The 23,363-nt window shown below is 42.3% G+C and overlaps 2 protein-coding genes across 2 annotated transcripts in view; one reads left to right on the plus strand and one right to left on the minus strand.

The window, feature by feature from the left end:
* Nucleotides 1-3,851, minus strand: part of LOC135553324 (chloride channel protein 1-like) — a 31,117-nt gene extending 27,266 nt beyond the window's left edge. Inside the window, exon 1 of the mRNA XM_064985482.1 lies at nt 3,777-3,851. Within this exon, the coding sequence (XP_064841554.1) occupies nt 3,777-3,827 (51 nt within the window). The 5' untranslated portion in view covers nt 3,828-3,851. The remainder of the gene's footprint in view (nt 1-3,776) is intronic.
* Nucleotides 3,852-6,594: 2,743 nt separating this feature from the next.
* On the plus strand, nt 6,595-23,362 carry LOC135552266 (tyrosine-protein kinase STYK1-like). The gene is made up of 10 exons (XM_064983786.1): nt 6,595-6,836; nt 10,924-10,979; nt 13,657-13,872; nt 18,136-18,366; nt 18,786-18,967; nt 19,527-19,604; nt 19,950-20,164; nt 20,258-20,298; nt 20,437-20,533; nt 20,691-23,362. Exons 2-10 carry the CDS (start codon nt 10,925-10,927, stop codon nt 20,884-20,886), a joined length of 1,311 nt encoding a protein of 436 aa, XP_064839858.1. The 5' UTR covers nt 6,595-6,836; nt 10,924; the 3' UTR covers nt 20,887-23,362.
* The last annotated feature ends 1 nt before the right edge of the window (nt 23,363 follows it).

A 23,363-nucleotide genomic window follows, 5' to 3' on the forward strand; every position in this document is an offset into this window, starting at 1 on the left:
GGGAATGGGCAGAGTTAAATACTGTAGAACTTCCTATAGTTAAACAAGTGTAGTGTTTTTGCAGACATTACTGTAGTATTTACTACAGTGTTTTTTGTTCTTGTGGATAATATTGTAGCATTTACTATAGTATACTACAAAATTCTATAGTAAACACTACACGATCAAGGGATATAACAGTGTGTAATGTAGTATTCTACAGTATACTACACAATTATATAGTAAGCACATCACGATTGAGGGATCCAACAGTGTGTAATATAGTATTCTACAGTTTACTACAGTACGTCCTGTAGTATTCTAGAGTAAACTGTAGTATTTATTTTCATGTGGGCACTTTGCCAGCTATTGTCTGCCAATTCTGTGGACAGGATTTACTGCCCGTGAATGTTTTATAACAGTGTGCTGTTGGATTTGAATGGCTGAATTCAACACAGTTATCAAATCAGTAGCAGGCTTCAAAGAGACGTGTCCACAAAATCCACACAGCTGTAGTCACGGATCTGTTGGGAAATACTAGCCTCCGGAAAAGGAGTCTGAAATACTGTCAGTCCCCTGTAGTGCAGCAGTAAAGGCTTGTTATGGCACTAGTTCTACTATACCAAGGAAGAGGAAACCTCTCCCCACCAACTCACCCCTGGCAAATAGCTGAAACACCAGCCTGCAAATGAGTGGAAATTCTCTACACACCATACTCAAAACATAATCATGTAAATACTGGAGATAGTTGTTTTATATAAACATTTGTTTTTATTCTAAGGAATTCCATACAGTATGTTTTTATTTTTTATTTATTTTTTAATCTGGGGGAACTTGAGGAAATTCTCCCCCTACAGATTCGTGATGAGGAGAGGCGTACTGAAAGACCCACTCCTTTCTCTTTTGCCTCGTGGTTTCTGCACAAACAAGAGGCTGTCTCTCACATTCAGGATATACCTCTGGTAACACAACATCTTGGCAAACCACGGGGACAGGAAGGCAAATCTCTCTGATGTCGATTGGAATCTTAAAGACTTCACCAAATATATGTCTAGTAAACACACAGAAATATTCAAACATTTACCAGGCATTTCCTTAACTAGCATCTAACCGGATCTCACTCCGGACAGTCATGGTATCAACTAACTGGTCAATGGATGTAATGCATGCCTATCATATGGCTATTCTACACACTATACTATAGTACTTACTTATTTTACTGCTAATATACTACACAACAGGTCATATGCTAAAGGTTTTGTAATCATTGTAATATTATTACAAAATTGTTAACCTTACCATCAATTTGCTTGCCTATACATTGTGTCAGATTAGTCTTGTAAAGTGCATGTATCAACACCTTATCAACAAGCGGGTTGATTTAAACGTTCAGCATTTTTGAGCAGTCAACCCATTCAAATTTGAAATGATACCCGTGAGCCTGATCTACCCGTTTTATCACATACCATCACGTTGCTGCCCTCCATCAGTCTATTTCAGTCATCCTCTGCCTTTCCCTACCTCTGCCAGTCCGTGTAATCCCCCTCTTTCTCCAGATTTCTCCTCCCCTCTCGCGCTCTACTGCCTCTACACATCATGCACCTCGTACACACGTTCCCTCTCTCCCCCCTTTCTCACCGGGTGTAACTCTACCCTGGGAGTTATATTTAGCACCGGTGGGACGCAACGTTCACCGCTGCACACCTCTTACTCCCTCTCGACCTCACACTATCCGCCTGTCTGTCCGTCCCGCTGGCCCGTAAGGACTTCTGCAAGGGGAGTTTGGTTGGTGTGGGTGGACCGCGACACCTGAGCATGTTCGTCAAGTGGAAAGCGAGCGCGTTTATTACAAAATATACAGAGAGAAATCGACACAACGCCAGTGTCAGATTTGATCAACTCACTGCAAAACAGATTTTGCCTCAAGGAAGGCATCTGCTCGTAATCCTCATACCGGCTCTTTTTTGTACCTCTCACAAGGAAGACCAGTCCCTGGACACACCTGTGAGGTGGATGGTAGAGTGGATGAAAATCAGAGATAACAACATGAGAATAGATGAAGACGCCCCAGAGGGAGTGTTCTGTATTGCATGTCCTCAAGTGACAGCCTCATGGCACCAGAAGAGACAAACATAAGAAGCCACTGTAATAGCAATAGTATTAGTAACAAATACGAATCTACCCATCTACTTTCCTAACCTGCGCTGTCTGCCTTCCCTACCAGTCTGCTTTCCTCTGCCTATATGCAGGTCCGTCCATCTGCTAGTCCGTTTGTCCTAAAGACACATGACATCTACAGCAATAGGTCACATGACGGGGAAGGTTGGACAGTGTCGTGTGTCCCCACTCTTATGTCATATAAAGTCAAATGTAATACACACGAAGGTCTTTGAAAATATCCTCCAGTCTTACGGAGTATTAACCACGCACATTCTCTGCATGTCTGTCAACAACTCTCCACATAACTCGCTATTGTGCCTGGCAATGGCATCTAGTTCAATTGGAACGGGAGGCCCCCTTGTGATCTCATTTCTTGATCCTCCACAGCACAATGACAAAGAGAACAGAAACAAACTCCCGCTCAAAAAAAGTGACACTTCTCAATATAGCCCGGCTCCCTGGGCGACAGTGTAAACACACGGTTATCACAGTCCACATGGCCTGTACTAACACACACAGGTCATACAGTACATGTGTACACTGGTGGGCACACACACACACACACACACACACACACACACACACACACACACACACACACACAACCATCAGCATGTCGACAGACAGACTAACAGCCTATGACCTTAGCCAAAGGCCCACGGTATAGTACGACCCTGTTAAATACAATACGCCACACCAATTTCCAGCGGGTGTTTCTTACAAACCCCCCCCCCAAAAAAAACATACTGAAAGTCTAATGGTTTAAGTCCCTCCAGATGTTTTGGAACACTCTGGACCCCGGGGTCATCTTAGACTACGTGACGAGCGGAGATTAACAAATATATTCCACATGCACGATCGGGTTACCCCCTTCCCACACCACACTGCTGTAAACCTAGATTTATCTCCATTGATGAAATCCCACAAACACATTCCTCCCAGGTCTATCGGAGAGCATGGAGAGGCACTTACCCCCCACCGTACAATACCAAGGAGGTCGTTGAACAGCAATCTATTTCTACGTAATAATGCATTATGCTTGTTGGTAATAAATGAAAGGAATTAAAGGTGGAGAGGATAATGAACAGGTGGCTGAGAAAGCGAGAAAGAGAGAGAGAGAGAGAGCAAGACAGAAAGAGAGCGAGAGAGAGAGAGAGAGAGAGAGCGAGAGAGAGAGAGAGAGAGAGAGAGAGAGTCAAGACCCTGACGGAGACTGAAGGTGTGGGGTCCTCGGACACACAGACACCTGTTGCCACAGTCACGGACCTGCTAAGATGTCCCCGTGACCACCGTTACCAGACAGCATGTGTGTGTGTGTCCATGCTCCCTATGCACAGACCATAAAGAGCAGAGACGACCCGATATGTCATGCAAGAGATTGTGCAAGATTAAAGTCAGAGATAGAGATTAAAGTCATAGAGATAGAGATAAAGTCAGAGAGATAGTCTGCTGCTGCGAAACGCAATATGAGAGCAAATGGAAAAAGATAAGAGGAGATAGGTAGTGAGAGAGAGAGAGAGAGAGAGAGAGAGAGAGAGAGAGAGAGAGAGAGAGAGAGAGAGAGAGAGAGAGAGAGAGAGAGAGAGAGAGAGAGAGAGAGAGAGAGAGAGAGAGAGAGCGTGGGAGAAAGAACTGACCAGGGTCTGTTGGTATCTCAGAGCCTTCCTTTCCGACGCATCTGCGGCCATTGACACACTGTCACTGACCCAAAAATAAACCAGCTGTCTGTCTCAGCATTTCCAGCTCTGCGCCCGCGCCGGAGAGTGTGCGCATGCACACACACAGAGACACACACAGAGAGAAAAACTCTCATGCTCTCACACACACACACACACACACACACACACACATTCTCACACAGTGTAAGCGAGCCCTTGCAGCTGATCTCCCCACCACTCAGATTGCCCACCTCTGTCCCGGTAAGCAGTGCGTGTGAACTAACAGATACCTCACACATCCCTAACCTCCCCTCTCTCTATCCCGCTCTCTCCCTCTATCATTAGATGGGCTAATGGCGTACCCACCCTGTTGCAACCCCCTAAGACTTTGAGCACCTGTTAATTAGAATAGAGGTACAGCAGGTAAAATGGGAAAGACAGAAGGGGAGAGAGGTTCATTGGCGTTGTCCTGCTGTGAGGGATGTTCCTCATTGGAGTTGGCACTGCAATATGATGAGGGCATAGTTATGGCACAGACTGTACTTTTGGCTTCTTTGGTTTGGAGGGTTCAGGGTCCAGCAAGGTTCAGGGTCTAGCATCTGCTACTGTCTGGGCCAGCAAGTCTACTGTACAGTATTGAACAGTACACTATATAGAGAGCAGATGAGAATTGAGAAAACAGATGTTGATATGCGGTGCCTGTCAAATAGAAAAACATCCGTAACTCTGAAAAATATATCTCCAAGGAGTTTAAAGTGGAAATGTGTCACTTTTTGGGCGACCCGATCCAAATTCACAGAGAAATGTGAGTTATAGATCTATCATTCTACTTGAAAGCAAGTCTAAGAAGCAGTAGATATGTTCTATGTGCGCTATTTCTATGCATCCCGTTCTTAAGTTCTGTTTTTTAGTCTTTTACTGGCAGTTTTGTACACCAGATTCAAATATACACCAGATTGTACACCAGATTCAAATATATTTCCGAACGGTTTAGATAGTGTACAGTAGAGAATCATTGTACCATCTTGTTTTGTCAAACTGAAATTAGAGTTTTAGCAACCAGGAAATGGCAGAGAGATTTTTGAATAGTGCCACTTTAAGGCAATACTGAACTTCGGGCCTCCCAGGTGGCGCAGTGGTTAAGGGCGCTGTACTGCAGCGCCAGCTGTGCCATCAGAGACTCTGGGTTTGCGCCCAGGCTCTGTTGTAAACGGCCGCGACCGTGAGGTCCGTGGGGCGACGCACAATTGGCCTAGCGTCGTCCGGGTTAGGGAGGGTTTGGCCGGCAGGGAAATCCTTGTCTCATCGTGCACCAGCGACTGCTGTGGCGGGCCGGGTGCAGTGAGCGCTAACCAAGGTTGCCAGGTGCACGGTGTTTCCTCCAACACATTGGTGCAGCTGGCTTCCGGGTTGGATGCGCCCTGTGTTAAGAAGCAGTGCAGCTTGGTTGGGTTGTGTATCGGAGGACGCATGACTTTCAACCTTCGTCTCTCCTGAGCCCGTACGGGAGTTGTAGCGATGAGACAATTGGATACCACAAAATTGGAAAGAAAAAGGGGTAAAAATAAATAAAAATACCATAATAAATAATAATACTGAACTTCATTAACAACTTGATTATCTTGGCATTTGAAATGCAATTAAAATGCCCAGAAAGGGGACAATTACCTACTATGGTAGAAACAGGGAAAGCACAGGGGTTTTCACATCACAAGATGTTATCAGAGCATTTTAAAACAGCCCCTTTAGTGCTGAGGTTTTGGGTGTTTAAAGTAATTGTTAAGTGAAAATCTCACTTTTAAAAGTTCATATTCTGTTAATAACTCACACCCAAATAATGTTGTCAACTCATTCTACACTCGTATTCGTAGCCAGAGCATAAATTTGAGATTTTTATATATATTTTTTAAATGCACCTCAAACATCAAATAGATCATTTAAAAAATGCTTGCTATTTCCTCAGAGTATGATGTCATATGCCTCAGTTGGCTAACCAGCGGTCAACATTGCATTACTATATTTTTTTATGACGAATACGCCGACACAATTAACACAGAAAAGCTGCTTTTTTTAACATCCGTAATTAACATGTTTTGGAAAGAAAACTATTTCACTGATATTTTAAACAATTAGTAGTCATATTACATAGAAATCTGCAAACACTGGACAGTTACTTTAACAGTTAACAGATGGACAGCAAGCAGTCCCCATGTGTGTTTTTCTGATGGTGTTGGAAAACTGATGAGTGATTACAAAACACAAAAGAAACCCCAACATGCCATTGCAAAGCCACTCACCCTGTATAATAATAATAATAATATATCCCATTTAGCAGACGCTTTTGTCCAAAGCGACTTACAAGTCGGCTGGGGCCACTACTTTTACATATGGGTGGCCCCAGCGGGAATCGAACCCACGACGCTTGGCGTTGCAAGCGCCATGCTCTACCAACTGAGCCACACAGGACCCAGTATACAGTACCATACCACTGTAAGGCAGGGCAAACTTCTATTGCCCCATTCATGAGCTACAGTGACAGTGCACCAAAAGCCTAATACTACCTAAGTTGCTTCCCCAACGCTCTCAGTGCCTGTGATTGTTGATAGGGGTGGATTGAGCAGTTTCACTTTGTAGAAAAGTAATGGAAATTGCAGGTGTTGAGTGGCCACTTGGGAGGCACCGTGAATCGACAACACCTTTGACGGACACTGGTGATTAGGAGGAGACTAAAATAGTTGCGAGGGCATTGCAAACCCACACACCGTAGCACTTTACACAATTAAAGGACACACACACACACACACACCAAAAGTCTAAAAACAGAACTCACTGTGAAGAGGTGATGAGGTTGAGGAGGAAAAGGTGCAGCAAAGGGCAGGGCTAACCTGTGAGAATTACAAAACAAAGAGACTTGAGGAAAGAAACACACAACAACAGAAGAGCGAGAGTGACAGAGAGGCTGGGAAAGTGGGAGATGGCAAATATCACAAACTGGATTTATCACATGGGGATAATAATAGACCATTGTTAACATCAAACGTGAGTATACTACTGCTTCTTATGAGGAGTTAATATCAAACGTGATTATACTACTGCTTCTTATGAGGAGTTAATATCAAACGTGAGTATACTACTGAATCTTATGAGGAGCTAACATTAAACGTGATTATACTACTGCTTCTTATGAGGAGTTAATATCAAACGTGATTATACTACTGCTTCTTATGAGGAGCTAACATTAAACGTGATTATACTACTGCTTCTTATGAGGAGTTAATATCAAACGTGATTATACTACTGCTTCTTATGAGGAGTTAATATCAAACGTGATTATACTACTGAATCTTATGAGGAGTTAATATCAAACATGAGTATACTACTGCTTCTTATGAGGAGCTAATATCAAACGTGTTTATACTACTGAATCTTATGAGGAGTTAATATCAAACGTGATTATACTACTGAATCTTATGAGGAGTTAATATCAAACGTGAGTATTCTACTGCTTCTTATGAGGAGTTAATATCAAACGTGATTATACTACTGAATCTTATGAGGAGTTAATATCAAACGTGAGTATACTACTGCTTCTTATGAGGAGTTAATATCAAACGTGATTATACTACTGAATCTTATGAGGAGTTAATATAAAACGTGATTATACTACTGCTTCTTATGAGGAGTTAATATCAAACGTGATTATACTACTGCTTCTTATGAGGAGTTAATATCAAACGTGATTATACTACTGAATCTTATGAGGAGCTAACATCAAACGTGATTATACTACTGCTTCTTATGAGGAGTTAATATCAAACGTGATTATACTACTGCTTCTTATGAGGAGTTAATATCAAACGTGATTATACTACTGAATCTTATGAGGAGTTAATATCAAACGTGATTATACTACTGCTTCTTATGAGGAGCTAATATCAAACGTGTTTATACTACTGAATCTTATGAGGAGTTAATATCAAATGTGAGTATACTACTGCTTCTTATGAGGAGCTAATATCAAACGTGTTTATACTACTGAATCTTATGAGGAGTTAATATCAAACGTGATTATACTACTGAATCTTATGAGGAGTTAATATCAAACGTGAGTATTCTACTGCTTCTTATGAGGAGTTAATATCAAATGTGATTATACTACTGAATCTTATGAGGAGTTAATATCAAACGTGAGTATACTACTGCTTCTTATGAGGAGTTAATATCAAACGTGATTATACTACTGAATCTTATGAGGAGTTAATATAAAACGTGAGTATTCTACTGCTTCTTATGAGGAGCTTTGGATGCTGAGGACATAATACCATTACACAATAAATGAGATTCAGCCTTACACAGGGAGCATGCCACGTAGGTTGACACGATACAATTGGTGAAGAAATGTGCAGTTGCGGTTCAAATAAAGGGTCAAATACATTGTCGGCTAAAATACAAGGTCCAATATATAGAAACGTAAAAGTGTAATGTTTTGTATTATGTGCTGTTTATGGGTTGTGTGTGAGAAATGCATGTCAAAGAGAAATGCAGTCAAGCCGGTTGAGTGACACACATACTTGTAAAGGGGTGAGGGAGGGAAAACGCAGAAATGCTGTCAGAATGTGCTTCCTAACAACACTATGTGGAGGAGTGTACTCTGACCGCGACTCATTATTGTTACCCGAGGACAGTGACAGAAATAGGTGACAAAACAAAAACACACCCTAAGCCTATATATAATCTGGTTGAACCACATCCAGGTAGACAGTAGTAGAGTCGGGTGACTTTCAAGTGTTGAGTTGATCACTTTTCCTTTGATTTATCCTTCATCAAGACAGGTTGTGACCTGAAATAAAGTAAGGTGAGAAGGTCATAGCATGGCTAACCAATTTGTTTCTACCACAGTCAACTTGTTGCCTTGTATGAGAAAGTTGGCAAGACAATGACATAACATTGTTGAGTAAATACAGGTCCCCCAAGCTAGGCGGCCATGTTGTAAGTAAAGGATGTTATTATAGTATTATAATACTAAATATGACTGCATAGACAACGCAACTGGTTCTTTATGGTGACGGTGTGACCAATTTTGCCACTTTTAACATTTACATTTTACAATTGCACAGCAGCCAATCTATCCTCAAGTAAGACGAAAGAGAATTGTCCCAATCTCTGTCGTCTCAAGTTGACTCCAACTGTAGTTCCATCTAAGAAGCAAATGTCCAGGGAACTGTCAACGGGACCTCTACCTGTTCCATACAACCGGTTGTTGTTTTATCTCTGTGGTGACAAACGAAAAACAGGGGATGCGTCTGAAATGTCACCCTATTCACTATGTAGTTTTGCCCATAGGGCTCTGGTTAAAAGTAGTGCACTATATAGGGCATAGGGTGCCATTTCAGATACACACAGTCTCTTCCTACTATAGCCCCTAATAATGACTTGTCCCATTGACCTGCACTGAACCCGCCTACTAAATTTGAACAACAATATTCTGTCCACTTCCACTGTTGGCAGGAAAAGGTTATCAACGATTCCATTGGAGAATACGAGTCAGTCAGCCAGCCAGTCTGTCTTAGCCTTTTTCAAATGTCATGCCCAAATCGTATGGAGATCAAACAGCGGTGTCATCAGAGAATGAATAGTGACCAATTAAAGTCAGACTGTGTGATGACACTTATAAAGTGTGTATTTGAATGTAACATACTGTACCCAGGCCTAAATACCACCAATGATGCGGCACCAATGCCCCAGTGTCATGTAAAAAAAATCTTCCCAGCGTGAAATAGATTCACCATCAGAACGATCGGATCGTGTTCTGATTGTGACATGATGCTGTAAAATTTCTCCCGGCGTGAAAATGTTCCCGCTTCAATATTTGCACGCGCATCTCTTTATGTGACTGAGCTCGTGCGGATGTTCTCTCACACCCTCCCTAGACCTAAAAAAAACAAACTTCTGTGACCTTCACACATTTTCTTCACACATCTGCCAATCAACGGTGACCAGGATTATTGACTCTGACCAATCAGAAGCTTGTTGAGGCGTGAGGTCCCGGACTCGTGCGTCAAATATATATTTTTTTGCGATTGTAAAGACTTGGGCGCTATGTTTTCGTTTGACAGTGCATATATATCTGTTTGGTAGCGAAACAAAAAAAGTTAACTGCACACTTCTTAGAACAACCCATCTCGACCAGTTTTCATCTAATTATGCTAGCTAGCTAAATCAAGGGCGAGGGCGTGTGAGAAACATCTGCACAAGCTCAGCCACCCACACAGACGCAAGTGCAATTATTGACCGGGAACATTTTGAGGTTGTGAAATGTTTTACAACTTGACATCACAATCAGAACTATTTCACTCTGGGAAGATTTTTTTTACATCATCCGGCATGCCCAACCCATCCAGGGTTTTACGTGATTAGGACATATCCCAAATGCCAAGCGTGGTATAACACTAACCTTGCCATATTGTACGCCTCCTGCAGTCAGTGTGATTATACTGTAGCCATAGTCACATAACTGTATCTTAAATTGCCTCAGCATCAGATCTACCCAGATACCATAGTTACTTGGGATTCCAATATCTAGAGTTAATCTAGGTTATTCACTCAGAAAGCAATCTCGCTGAGATTACATCAATAACACTAGTGCAGTCAAAACACATGTACACAGAATAACAAAAACATGTACCAGCGTTCAAAATGCTCACATTGTCATCGCTATCGATGGGGGGAAAAGTGCAAGACATGGAAATTGTATGACAAGTGTACAACTGTACAGTCTTTTTCCTTTTCCTAAAGTAGGCATTGATTGATCAGGGGTACTAAACTCTTACCCTACGAGGTCAGGAGCCTGCTGGTTTTCTGTTCTACCTGATCATTAATTGCACACCCCTGGTGTCCCAGGTCTAAATCAGTCTCTGATCAGAGTGAGACAATGAAGAAAAGGCAGTGGAATCAACTTTGAGATGGAGAAAATGGACTCCAGATGTCTTTATGTGTGACAGTAGAAGGTGTTGACTACTCCTTGCTGTGTCGTTACAGCCGAGGGCTTTATGAGGCTGCTGACCGGTGGTAATCTAATGATGATCTAATGATGATATCTGTGCGTTTGCTCGCTCCCACTAATCAGGATGTCGTCCTACTCTGATGCTGATAATCAGTGTCAACCGGGGGACACCATCTGTGGTAAGTGCTCCTCTCTCATGATCCTTTTTCTCTACTTCTCCTGTGTCGCCTTGTCTTGCACCTTCTACAACGTATACCCACTAGCTGTTGGGTCTCCAAGCCAAAGGTATTGACATAAAAACACTCCATGAACTTGGACTCTTTAGATCCGATAGACCAGTGTTACCCCCACCCTGGTCCTCCAGTATCCTCAACAGCACACATTTGTATTGTAACCCTGGACAAGCACACCTGTTTCAACTTGTCAACTAATCATCAAGCCCTCAATAAGGTGTTTGTCCAGGGTTACAACAAAAATGTGTAATTTTTATTAATTTATTTATCCGTTATTTTACCAGGTAAGTTGACTGAGAACACGTTCTCATTTACAGCAACGACCTGGGGAATCGTTACAGGGGAGAGGAGGGGGATTAATGAGCCAATTGTAAACTGGGGATTATTAGGTGACCGTGATGGTTTGAGGGCCAGATTGGGAATTTAGCCAGGACACAGGGGTTAACACCCCTACTCTTACGATAAGTGCCATGGGATCTTTAATTACCTCAGAGAGTCAGGACACCCGTTTAACGTCCCATCCGAAAGACGGCACCCTACACAGGGCAGTGTCCCCAATCCCTGCCCTGGGGCATTGGGATATTTTTTAGACCAGAGGAAAGAGTCCCTCCTACTGGCCCTCCAGTAATGATGGGGATACTCGAGGACCAGGGTCGGGAAACACTGCAATAGACAATGTTCTGGAAATAATAAGGAAATGTTTAACCAGGTTACATTTAGCTGTCCACTGATACATTTCTGGGGCGTTTTGCTAATCTTCCCACCAGTGTAAAAAGTGGGCTTTAACATTCTGTCACAAACTGGTTGTCCATTTACTGAGATTCTATTGGTGCCGACATATGATCAACATCACAGTCAATTTTTACACAAGATCTTTGTGTTTTAACCAAAACAGAGCTGTAATCAAAGGAGCTGCAACCAACATGGTGGAGCCACTTCAACAGTCTAGAAAGCTTTTTTAGATACATAAAACCCTATATAGATGGCATCAGACCTGTGAAATATAGATTAGAGGCACTGGTTTTTAGGTACCAAACAAATAAAGGACACAACCTAGATTTGTCCAATAAAAGAAACACTAATTTTCCACTTGAGTGCCCTATTAAAACACTGTGCCATATTTTTCCAGTTGATCCGTTATACAGCGATAACAGAAATGTGTTGCATTTGCTGTCACAGTACTCGTATCCAACATGCACACAAGAACGGCTGGGAACAGCACAGGGTCTGCCGCATTAGCCGCTACATTGTCAGTCTACAGAGCAGCACAGCTTAGGGGAAAGATAGTTCAGGCTCTCCGGAAGATTTTAAGGAACAAGAAGAATGAATAAAAAAGACAGACTGTTCATTTCTTAACAGTTGGCTTTAAGCATTCCAGTTGCTTTGGGACGGCACACTGTAGGTAAACTTAGCCAATCAATCACGGTGTGGAGCAAACACGTTGTACCACAATCTATACCTTTTTCAGCATGCTATTTCCTGTTGCACTTAAAAGGCCCAGTGCAGTCAAACTAGATTTTCCTGTGCTTTAACAATATATCTGCACACTACGAGGTTAGAATGATAGTGTCAAAATGATGATAATGCCCTTTCAGTGTTTGAAAAGACTGACTGAAATTTCAGCCTGTTTTGGTGGGATGGAGTTTTGGCCTGCCTGGTCACTTCGCCAGGTTGGTAAATAATTAAATTGACCAATAAGAGAGTTCCAAATCTCTCTGCCAAACCTCTCTCCCCTCGCCACTCAGACCATTCCTAGACAGTCCAAGCAAAATTCTTGCTTGAGAAATTGCTCTTTACTAAGAAGCTATTTTTGTTGCTTTTTGACAATTTTTTAAATTGAAAACAATCATAATAAGTTACTTAATTGTTACCCAGAAATGATTTGATAAAAAAAACCCACTGCATTGGACCTTTAAATGAAGGCAGTGTAGACATTGTAAGTCGCTTACGAAATAAGATGATATGAATGAGGAGCACAAAATCACCCATGACAAACAGTAATTATGTGTCTGAAATACAGTACCAGTCAAAAGGTAGGACAAACTTACTCATTCCAGGGGGTTTTCTTTATTTTTTACTATTTTCTACACTGTAGAATAATAGTGAAGACATCAACACTATGAAACAACACATATGGAATCATGTAGTAACCAAAAAAGTGTTAAAGAAATCCAAATCTATTTTATATTTGAGACTCTTCGAAACGCTTGAATGAGTAGGTGTGTCCAAACTTTTGACTAATACTGTGCATTCCTATTGGCATGTACTGTTGCTGCTACTTCAAGTGTATCATACTCAGGTTTCTGACTATCAAAACAAAATGCCAGACCACACCTGCTTGCTTTGTACTATGGTGTTGACATAGGCATTACAGAACACAAAGATCACAATTTCAGGGAGACAGACATAAAGAATAGCATTGAAAAGTCATCCTCAACCATTTCCATTCTATACTTCTTTGGTTCTTTTTCATTCTATTGTTGCCCAATGTGATTCAGAAATGCTGTCCTTTCCCAGCACAGGGTCAGCTGTAGCAGGTTAGACGTTAAGTGCCTTGTTAAAGTGCCCAATGGTAGTAATACTCCAACTCTGACATTGGTCTCTCTCGCTCTCCGTCTCGCAGAGATCACAGTGTACAAACAGGAAGTCATCATCGTGCCCATCCTGCTCCTTGCAAGCTTCCTGGTCACTCTGCTAATCGTTCTCCTGATGAGGTGCTGCCCTGGAAAGGGAATCCGCGGACGACCCAGTGTAATCCTAGCCCGACCACGCAGCAACAGAAGGTTGAGCGCACACACACTGAGGCAAAGTGCCAGACAGAACGTACAGGGCATTGAGGGTAAGTTGGTGTGCACATTGATGTCATGCCAATGAGCTTGACTGATGAGTCAGCATACTTGTATCTTCCCACTCTGTACAAGTCTTTCTAGACAGATGGGTTGTTTCCGGCAATGTATTGACTCTCCAGCTCAATGCGTCTTTACACGTTGTGTTGTCAGTTGGGACAGAGAGGATGAGTCAGAAACAGGATGTGTGTCACCGGTCACGTTACTGCCCTATTTTAAACATGAGCACAATTCCCGCCTGCATTTTAAGCCCCTCCCAACCAAACTCATGATTTGTTGGGAGTTTTTTTTTTGTCTGAAGTGGACCCTCCCCTGAACACTTTCCTCCCAAGAACTTCTGCTATCTTGAACATGCACACTTTCTATCATTTCATAAGAAGACATTTATAGTTACAGCAGGCTAACTTCAAAATGGGGCCATGGATGTGTTACTCAATTTAAAAGGTTGAATAAATACTGCTACATTACTTTGTAAGATAGGCTATTTAGTGTATTGCAAAAGTAATATTGAGTTGTGTTTCAGTTGACAACGCAGCCAAATATCAACATTTTGAAGGATTTCTAAAGCTTGCATAGTTTCATCTGATCCACAGGTTTAATCCCTATTCCTTAACTTTTTTAAATTGTTGCTTTAGTTAGAGATGTGAATCCAACATATCAATCAAATGTATTTATAAAGCCCTTTTTACATCAGCAGATGTCACAAAGTGCTGTACAGAAACCCAGCCTAAAACCACGAACAGCAATCAATGCAGATGTAGAATCACGGTGGCTAGGAAAAACTCCCTAGAAAGGCCGGAACCTAGAAAGAAACCTAGAGAGGAAGCAGGCTCTGAGGGGTGGCCAGTCCTCTTCTGGCTGTGCCGGGTGGAGATTATAAGAGGACATGGCCATTAAGGCCAGATTGTTCTTCAAGATGTTCAAACGTTCATAGATGACCAGATGGGTCAAATAATCACAGGGGTCGTAGAGGGTGCAAAAGGTCAGCACCTCAGGAGTAAATGTCATTTGGCTTTTCATAGCCGAGCATTAAGAGGTCGTAACATATTATTTGTTAACTTGTCGACTATTTAATAGGCTATTTACTGTATTGCGCAAAAATGTCATTGAATTGTGTATCAAATATCAACATTTGAAGGATATGTACTGTGTCTTTTGTACTACCGATTTAGTCTGGCTCTAATTAAAAATGGATATGTGTTGGCTTCACCTCTCCGTCTCAACCAAGAATCAAAGTTAAAGAATAGGACTAAATCAAATCAGACTTGATTTAAAATGCATTTAAAGTTCAATTCAATTTAGTCAGTCTATTAACTTGTAACTTTGGTTGAGATGGAGACGTGAATCCAAAGTATCGATTGTTCATTTGTAGACAAACCGGGAATTAAAAAGGCAGACTAAGTCAGTGGAACAGATGGAACTATCCAGTTTGTCTACAAATTAATCATTGATACGTTGGATCCACATCTCCATCTCAACCAAACCAAGTTAAAGAACAGGACTAAACTCTAATTCAACTTTAAATGCACTATTCTTCAACTTTGATTTTGGGTTGAGATGGAAGAAGTGAATCCAACGTATTCATGATTAACTTGAAGATTACATTTGAATTCAAAGCTTGAAACCCTAGACCTATATGTGTTGTCTATTTGTCGTTGAACACTGGGTTGAATTGAAACAATAGCTGTTGATGATTTTGCAAATGCTATGTAAGCCTATATGGTGTAATTGATGACACTCTATTTAACTTATGAAGTATGGCTACATTTCATTTGCTCTGTTAAACCTACTCTTTGGAATGACAAATAGCAACAGTGAATACATTTAGTTATTAAGGCATCTCTCAATAATCATTCTCACTATAGCACATTGGAAGTAGTCATTGACAAAAAATAAAAGCTGGGCTTGGATCAAACCCTGGACGGGAGACCAAATGAACAGGAGATCAACTCTCCAGTAGGAGGTGCTGCCCAGCCTATTGATTTTTTAAAATGATAATGAATATAGTTGAACAGCTGACGTTGTTTCAAAGGTACAAATTCAATATATTTTAGGTTTGTCTGTGTTGAAAATTGGCCACAATGATGACATAATCCTCTGGTTGAAATTTCACCCTCAAAACAACAGTTCACGTTGATTACTTTTTCAAATTCTATGTATTGTCCAAGTAGATTCCACGTCACAATTGATTCAACCAGTTTGTGCCCAGTGGGTTGTGATGCTCTTAGGTCTGGGATATCTGAGACTAACTCTGTACTAGAAATACAGTAGTAAGCATTTACAAACTTTGTAAAGCACATACTTAGTAAATTGCTAAAGCACAATGATTGCCATATTGTTTATTTTAGACTTAATGCCGTGGTGTAAAGTACTTAAGGAAAAATACTTTAAAGTACTACTTAAGTTTTTTGGGGTATCGGTACTTTACTATTTATATTTTTGACAACTTTTACTTTACTATATTCCTACAGAAAAGTATATGCACTATTTACTCCATACATTTTTCCCTGACACCAAAAAGTGCTCGTTACATTTTGAATGCTTAGCAGGACAGAAGATAGTCCAATTTGCACACTTATCAAGAGAACATCCCTGGTCATCCCTACTGCCGCTGATCTGGTGGACTTACTAAACACATGTTTGTTTGTAAATTGTGTTGGAGTGTGACCCTGTCTATCCATAAAAATAAAAATAATTATGTGCCATCTGGTTTGCTGTCTCGTCCTGACCATAGAAAGCCTGTATTTTCTATGGTAGAGAAGGTCAGGGCGTGACTAGGGGTATTAGTCTAGTTAATTATTTCAATGTGGGGCTCTAGGTTTAATTTTCTATGTTGGGGTTTGTGTATGATTCTCAATTGGAGGCAGCTGGTAATCGTTGTCTCTAATTGGGGATCATATTTAAGTTGCATTTTTCCACCTGTGGGTTATGGGATATTGTTTGTGTTTACATTTACATTACATTTAAGTCATTTAGCAGACGCTCTTATCCAGAGCGACTTACAAATTGGTGAATTCACCTTCTGACATCAGTGGAACAGCCACTTTACAATAGTGCATCTAAATCATTTAAGGGGGGGTGAGAAGGATTGCTTTATCCTATCCTAGGTATTCCTTGAAGAGGTGGGGTTTCAGGTGTCTCCGGAAGGTGGTGATTGACTCCGCTGTCCTGGCGTCGTGAGGGAGTTTGTTCCACCATTGGGGGGCCAGAGCAGCGAACAGTTTTGACTGGGCTGAGCGGGAACTGTACTTCCTCAGTGGTAGGGAGGCGAGCAGGCCAGAGGTGGATGAACGCAGTGCCCTTGTTTGGGTGTAGGGCCTGATCAGAGCCTGGAGGTACTGCGGTGCCGTTCCCCTCACAGCTCCGTAGGCAAGCACCATGGTCTTGTAGCGGATGCGAGCTTCAACTGGAAGCCAGTGGAGAGAGCGGAGGAGCGGGGTGACGTGAGAGAACTTGGGAAGGTTGAACACCAGACGGGCTGCGGCGTTCTGGATGAGTTGTAGGGGTTTAATGGCACAGGCAGGGAGCCCAGCCAACAGCGAGTTGCAGTAATCCAGATGGGAGATGACAAGTGCCTGGATTAGGACCTGCGCCGCTTCCTGTGTGAGGCAGGGGCGTACTCTGCGGATGTTGTAGAGCATGAACCTACAGGAACGGGCCACCGCCTTGATGTTAGTTGAGAACGACAGGGTGTTGTTACTGTGTTTTGAGTTAGTGCACCTCTTTAGTCACAGTTCGTTGTTAGTTTATTGTTTTGTTGTAGCAAAGTTTCACTATTAAAATATTATGTGGAACTCAACATACGCTGCTGCGCCTTGGTCCGTCTCTACAAACGAATGTGACATTTGCTTAATATAAGGAATTTTTATTATTAGTACTTATATTTTAGTAACTACATTTACTTTTGATACTTAAGTATATTTAAAACCAAATACTTTTAGACTTTTACTCAAGTAGTATTTTACTGGGTGACTTTCACTTTTACTTGAGTAGCTTTCTATTAGGGTATCTATACTTTTACTCAAGTATGACCATTAGGTACTTTTTCCACCACTGTTTTAATGTAAATGTTTGCCAAAACTAGACTAACTCCTGGCATATATTTATCTACTGAATTATGGTGTATTTATCTACTTTAAAAAGTTTACATAGGCAGAGACTGATTTTTGTTTTATAATGCATGAGTTGCATCTCTACGTCTGAGGAATTTCATATATATAATTTGATATGTGTAATACCCATCTGTTCACCTGCAGCTCCTCCTGAGCTGAACCCACTGGAGCATGAGGAGTTACCTATGGGCACTCCGACCTGGCGTGACGCCCCAGACACCTTTTCTGCAGTACCGGAGACGCCCAGAGAGAGGCAGCATGGCTCTTTCAACCTCGTCACTCCGCTGCCCCTGTCCTTTGTCAAACTGAACGACTCTGTCACCCTCTGCCGGGCAAGGATGGACAACAGAGATGTGATTCTACGGACACTTAAAGGTAACATTCTTTGATATACATTGGAGTTATAAAATAGACGCTCCCATCCAGAGACTGACAGTCAGTGTATTGTCAGACCTTCAGGCTTATGAGTATAAAACCTGAAATGTTGGGGATGTTATCTGGTCTTGGTGTCACTATGACATCTGATCGATATTCAAATCAACAGACCTAGGTCAACCCAGAACAAAAATGACTACATTTCCCTTCAGTAGCCTACTGGCAGACATAGAAGGGGAAAAAATACAACACATTCAGTGTGTTTGAGGGGATCCGTTTGAGCAAAGCGAGACACAGAATCACTAGTCTTGATAACATATTGAGTAGTTATGAGGGATGTTAGGTCATTTGTAGATCAGTGATTCTACGCAGTCCAACTGCAATGTAGTAAATCTCAACATGCACCTGTTCTCCCCCAGAGACAGCTGATGCCAGCGAGCGCCAGTCCTTCCTGGGCTTTGCCTCCTTTCTGTCTGAGCTGGGGCCCCACCCCTTTCTGCCTGGTCTGATAGGCGTGCTCTCCCTACGTACCCCCCTCATCACCGTGATGGAGGAACTGGAGCACAGGGACCTGCTGGGGTTCCTATGGAGGTGTCGACAGGTATGGTACTCCCATAGAGATGGATAGAGGACTCAACTTTATATCTATGACCCCATGGGCAGCGCCATTGAGGCTACCGCCCATAGAAATCCCCACCCAGTTGACTACTTTAAAATGGGTGAAGCACAGTGGAAGCCCACAATGGCAATGCCCATGCTAAAATGGCTTATATCCATGATGAGTCCTCTATATAACTCTATGGGTATTCCTACATTGCCAAATAGCTGGGGATGTTCAATAGGGAGAACACTGTTTTAAACAGAGTGAAACGAAGAGGTAGCCTACTTGAACTTGTCCCGAAGAAAGATTGTTTCACCAAAACGTTTTGCTCCAGACTGACCATGATGCTGATGTGTTAGGGACGGGTCTTAGCCAGAGATCTGCCTTGCACGACCTTTACTTAAATCGTGAATTGTTGCCTGGTTTGCCTGAACATTCGAGTTGTACGTGGATCTCAAGAGGCTGCGCAAACACTCTGTAATCATTTAGACTACAGTGAATATGGACATGACCATTAGTGATAGTGAGAATGGAGACTCACAGTGCTGTTTCTTGGCAGGGCACAGGCGGGGAGTCCCCATGCGACATAACAGAGAAGCGCATCTTCACCATGGGTGGACAAGTGGCTTCTGCTCTGGTTGGTCTTTCTCTCTCTCTCCTTTCCATCCATCTCTGTCCATATGTCTACAATTGAAAATGATAGTTCAAGTTGAGTGCATATGCTATGAAAATGTCGATCTAACGATTGCATCATTCTTATTCAGAACTGTGTAAGCACTTTGGGACAACTGCTGATGTAAAAGGGTTAATGCATGCATATCATTTTAATTTATAAGTAGAGCCAATAGTTTTACCTCATCAAGTCGTGTTTAGGAAAAACTCCTGGCCTTGACCTACTTGATTTGTCTGTATGAATGGCTTTTACATGCTTGAATGTCCCATAGCCATTGTAAAACAGCATCCTCATTATTTGTGCATTCAGGAATACCTGCATGGTCAGAGCTGTATCCATGGCAACGTTGGAGCTCGGAGCGTGTTGGTTGGCAGAGACCTGACAGCTAAACTGTGGGGATTGGGTCCAGCATACCGCAGGAAAACCCAAGCAGGAACTCCAGGAGAGCTGGAGAACACCGAGACAAGGAAGTGGCAGGCTCCAGAAGTATTGGCAAGGAGACCTGTCAGTCAAAGCAGTGACGTGTAGGTCGCCAATCTGATTGGACATATAATATGAAAAAGTCATGAGACTTTTAACGTTGACAGTGATCTCTCCAACCATCCTTTTTTTTACAGCTGGTCTTTTGGTATCCTGCTCCATGAAATGGTGACACTAGGTAAATGCTTTTCTAAATAAATAATCTATCATTACCGGTCTGTTAAACTGTTACAACCATCACAAATGTTATCCCACGGATATAATGTTTATCATGTACACGCACCCTAATAATCTCATTTAATCCTCCACTTTGTAGGTGACCCACCATTCCCTAAAGTCATGGCCAATGATCTTCTCCAATACCTCCAGAGAGGAAAGACTCAGAAGAGACCCGCTAATTGTTCAAACTCACTGTAAGCGACCACATTAAGTAATAATCCGTTAATAATGACCTAGTATACCACAGAAAACCTATAACAGTACTAGTTCTTAGACAGTGATAGAAGTGGCCACAATGATCCCCACAAAACCAGTTAAAATTGGTTCCAAAATCTACTGTACCTTTTTCAGGTATTCCATAATCAAGTCCTGTGGCCAGTTCGCTCCACACGAGCGCCCTGCATTGGCTGAAGTGGTCCGGAAGCTTCAATCAGGCGAGAAGAGTGCCAACGATAGGCCAGTTCTTCGAGTGCCTGGGCCACTGGACATTGAGAAGTACCTGCACGAGGCGGGATATGGAGAGGCCTACAATTACACTGTTCTCTGATTGGCTCCTGGGCTTCTTGTTTAAATCTAGGTCATAAATTCAGTGTCGCTTTTTCACATTACCGTGAAGACTGCTGGAAGAGCGTTTCAAATGTCAAAACACCAAATCTTGTTTTTCTTTAGGTGCCAATACAATGTGAGAGATTGAAGAAACACTCAGGTATCAGGACATAACTATACTGAACAAAAATATAAATGCAACATGCTACAATTAACGATTTTACTGAGTTACAGTTCATATAAGGAAATCAGTCTATTGAAATGAATGAATTAGGCCCTAATCTATGGATTTCACATCACTTGGCAAGGGGCACAGCCATGGATGGGCATAGGACCACCCACTAGAGAGCCAGGCCCAGTCAATCATAAGGAGTTTTTCCCCATAGAAGGGCTTTATTACAGACAGAAATAATCCTCAGTTTCATCAGCTGTCTGGGTGGCTGGTCTCAGATGATCCCACAGGTGAAGAAGCCGACTGTGGAGGTCCTGGGTTGGCGTGGGTACACGTGGCCTGCAATTGTGAGCCCGTTTGGACTTACTGCCAAATTCTCTAAAACTATATTGGAGGTGGTTTATGGTAGAGAAATGAACATTAAATGATCTGACAACAGCACTGGTGGACATTCCTGCAGTCAGCAGGCCAATTGCACCTGCCCTTAGAACTTGAGACATCTGTGTTGTGACAAAAATGCACATTTTAGAGTGGCATTTTATTGTCCCCAGCACAAGCTGCACCTGTGTAATGATCATAATGTTTAATCAGCCACATCTGTCAGGTGGATGGATTATCTTGGAAAAGGAGAAATGCTCACTAACAGGGATGTAAACAAATGTATATTTTTGTTCAGTATGTATGTATACACAAAGCAATCTGCTTTTTCCATGACAGACTGACCTAGGTGAACGCTATGATCCTCTTTGATGTCAATTGTTAAATCCACTTCAATCAGTGTAGATGAAGGGGAGACAGGTTAAAGAAGGATTTTTAAGCCTTGAGAAAATTTAGATATAGATTGTGTATGAGTGTCATTCAGAGGGTGAATAGGCAAGACGCAAAATGTAAATGCCTTTGAATGGGGTATCGTAGTAGGTGCACTGGTTTGTGTCAAGACTGGCAATGCTGGGCCTCCCGAGTGGCGCAGTGGTCTAAGGCACTGCAGTGCTACCTCTGCCACTTGAGATCCTGGTTCAAGTCCAGGCTCTGTCGTAGCCGGCCGCGACCGGGAGGGGCAGGGCACAATTGGCCCAGAGCCATCCGGGTTTGGGAGGGTTTGGCCAGCAGGGATGTCCTTGTCCCTAGCGACTCCTGTGGTGCAGTGCATGCTGACACAGATGCCAGGTGCATGGTGTTTCCTCTGACACATTGGTGCGGTTGGCTTCCGGGTTAAGTGGGCATTGTGTCAAGAAGCAGTGCAGCTTGGTTGGGTTGTGTTTTGGGGGACGCACGGCTCTCGACCTTCGCCTCTACCGAGTTGCCGTGATGAGATAAGACTGGATACCACGAAAAAGGGTAAAAAATAAATAATTTAAGATTACAAAAAAATAAAAGAACGACAATGCTGCTGGGTTTTCCTTGCTCAACAGTTTCCACCATGTGTATCAAGAATGGTCAACCACCCAAAGGACATCCAGTCAACTTGACAACTGTGGGAAGCATTGGGGTCAACATCCTTGTGGAACGCTTTCGGCACTTTGTAGAGTTCATGACCCTACGAATTGAGGCTGTGCTGAGGGAAAAAGGTGTGGGTGCAACTCAATATTACGAAGGTGTTCCTAATGTTTGGTATAATCAGTGTATGTATGTATATATATTTATATATTTATCCACTGTCTATATACTGAATATACTGAATATCTATGTGGCTCCAACGGAAAACCAAATGAACCTTCCCTGCAGCCTACAATGCCAGTGTCCTCCAAGGCCCTACTTGGGTCTCTCTCCCACACTAGCAGATATATAATTCTACATGTAAACTGTGGCCACTCACACTTTAACCCTTTAAACAACCATCAGTCTGCAATTTAGTCAAATAGAAATGGCTGAGTTTCTCATCATCATAAAATCTAGCCCAGCAGGGAAGGTAAGTTTAAGGGAAAATCCACTCAAACAATCTTTTGGTATTCCCCCCCCCCCACCCCCCCTAGTCCACTTTTAATACAGTCCCAAGATGTTTTGCATGTCAGCAGTTTTGAAGATATTCAAGAAGTGTCACCAGCCACATCATCATAATGATGCATCGTACATGTATATCATATCACTTGATTGACCCTTTGAGGTATCTGTCATACCACAAAGCAAAGTGATCCTTTCTTTATGTTCTTAGTTGAGCCGGGATCCCTGCCTAACAAACGTGCCTTAACAAATTCAGAAGTCTTAACCAGGACTGTCACGTATAGAGCACTACTAGCTATTACATATAAGTTCAGTCTACACAACACTCATCACTTCAGTTGTAAAATAAAAGCACTTCCACTTCT

The sequence above is a fragment of the Oncorhynchus masou genome, chromosome 13, assembly GCF_036934945.1.
Source record: "Oncorhynchus masou masou isolate Uvic2021 chromosome 13, UVic_Omas_1.1, whole genome shotgun sequence".
In the NCBI taxonomy this organism is placed as follows: domain Eukaryota; kingdom Metazoa; phylum Chordata; class Actinopteri; order Salmoniformes; family Salmonidae; genus Oncorhynchus; species Oncorhynchus masou.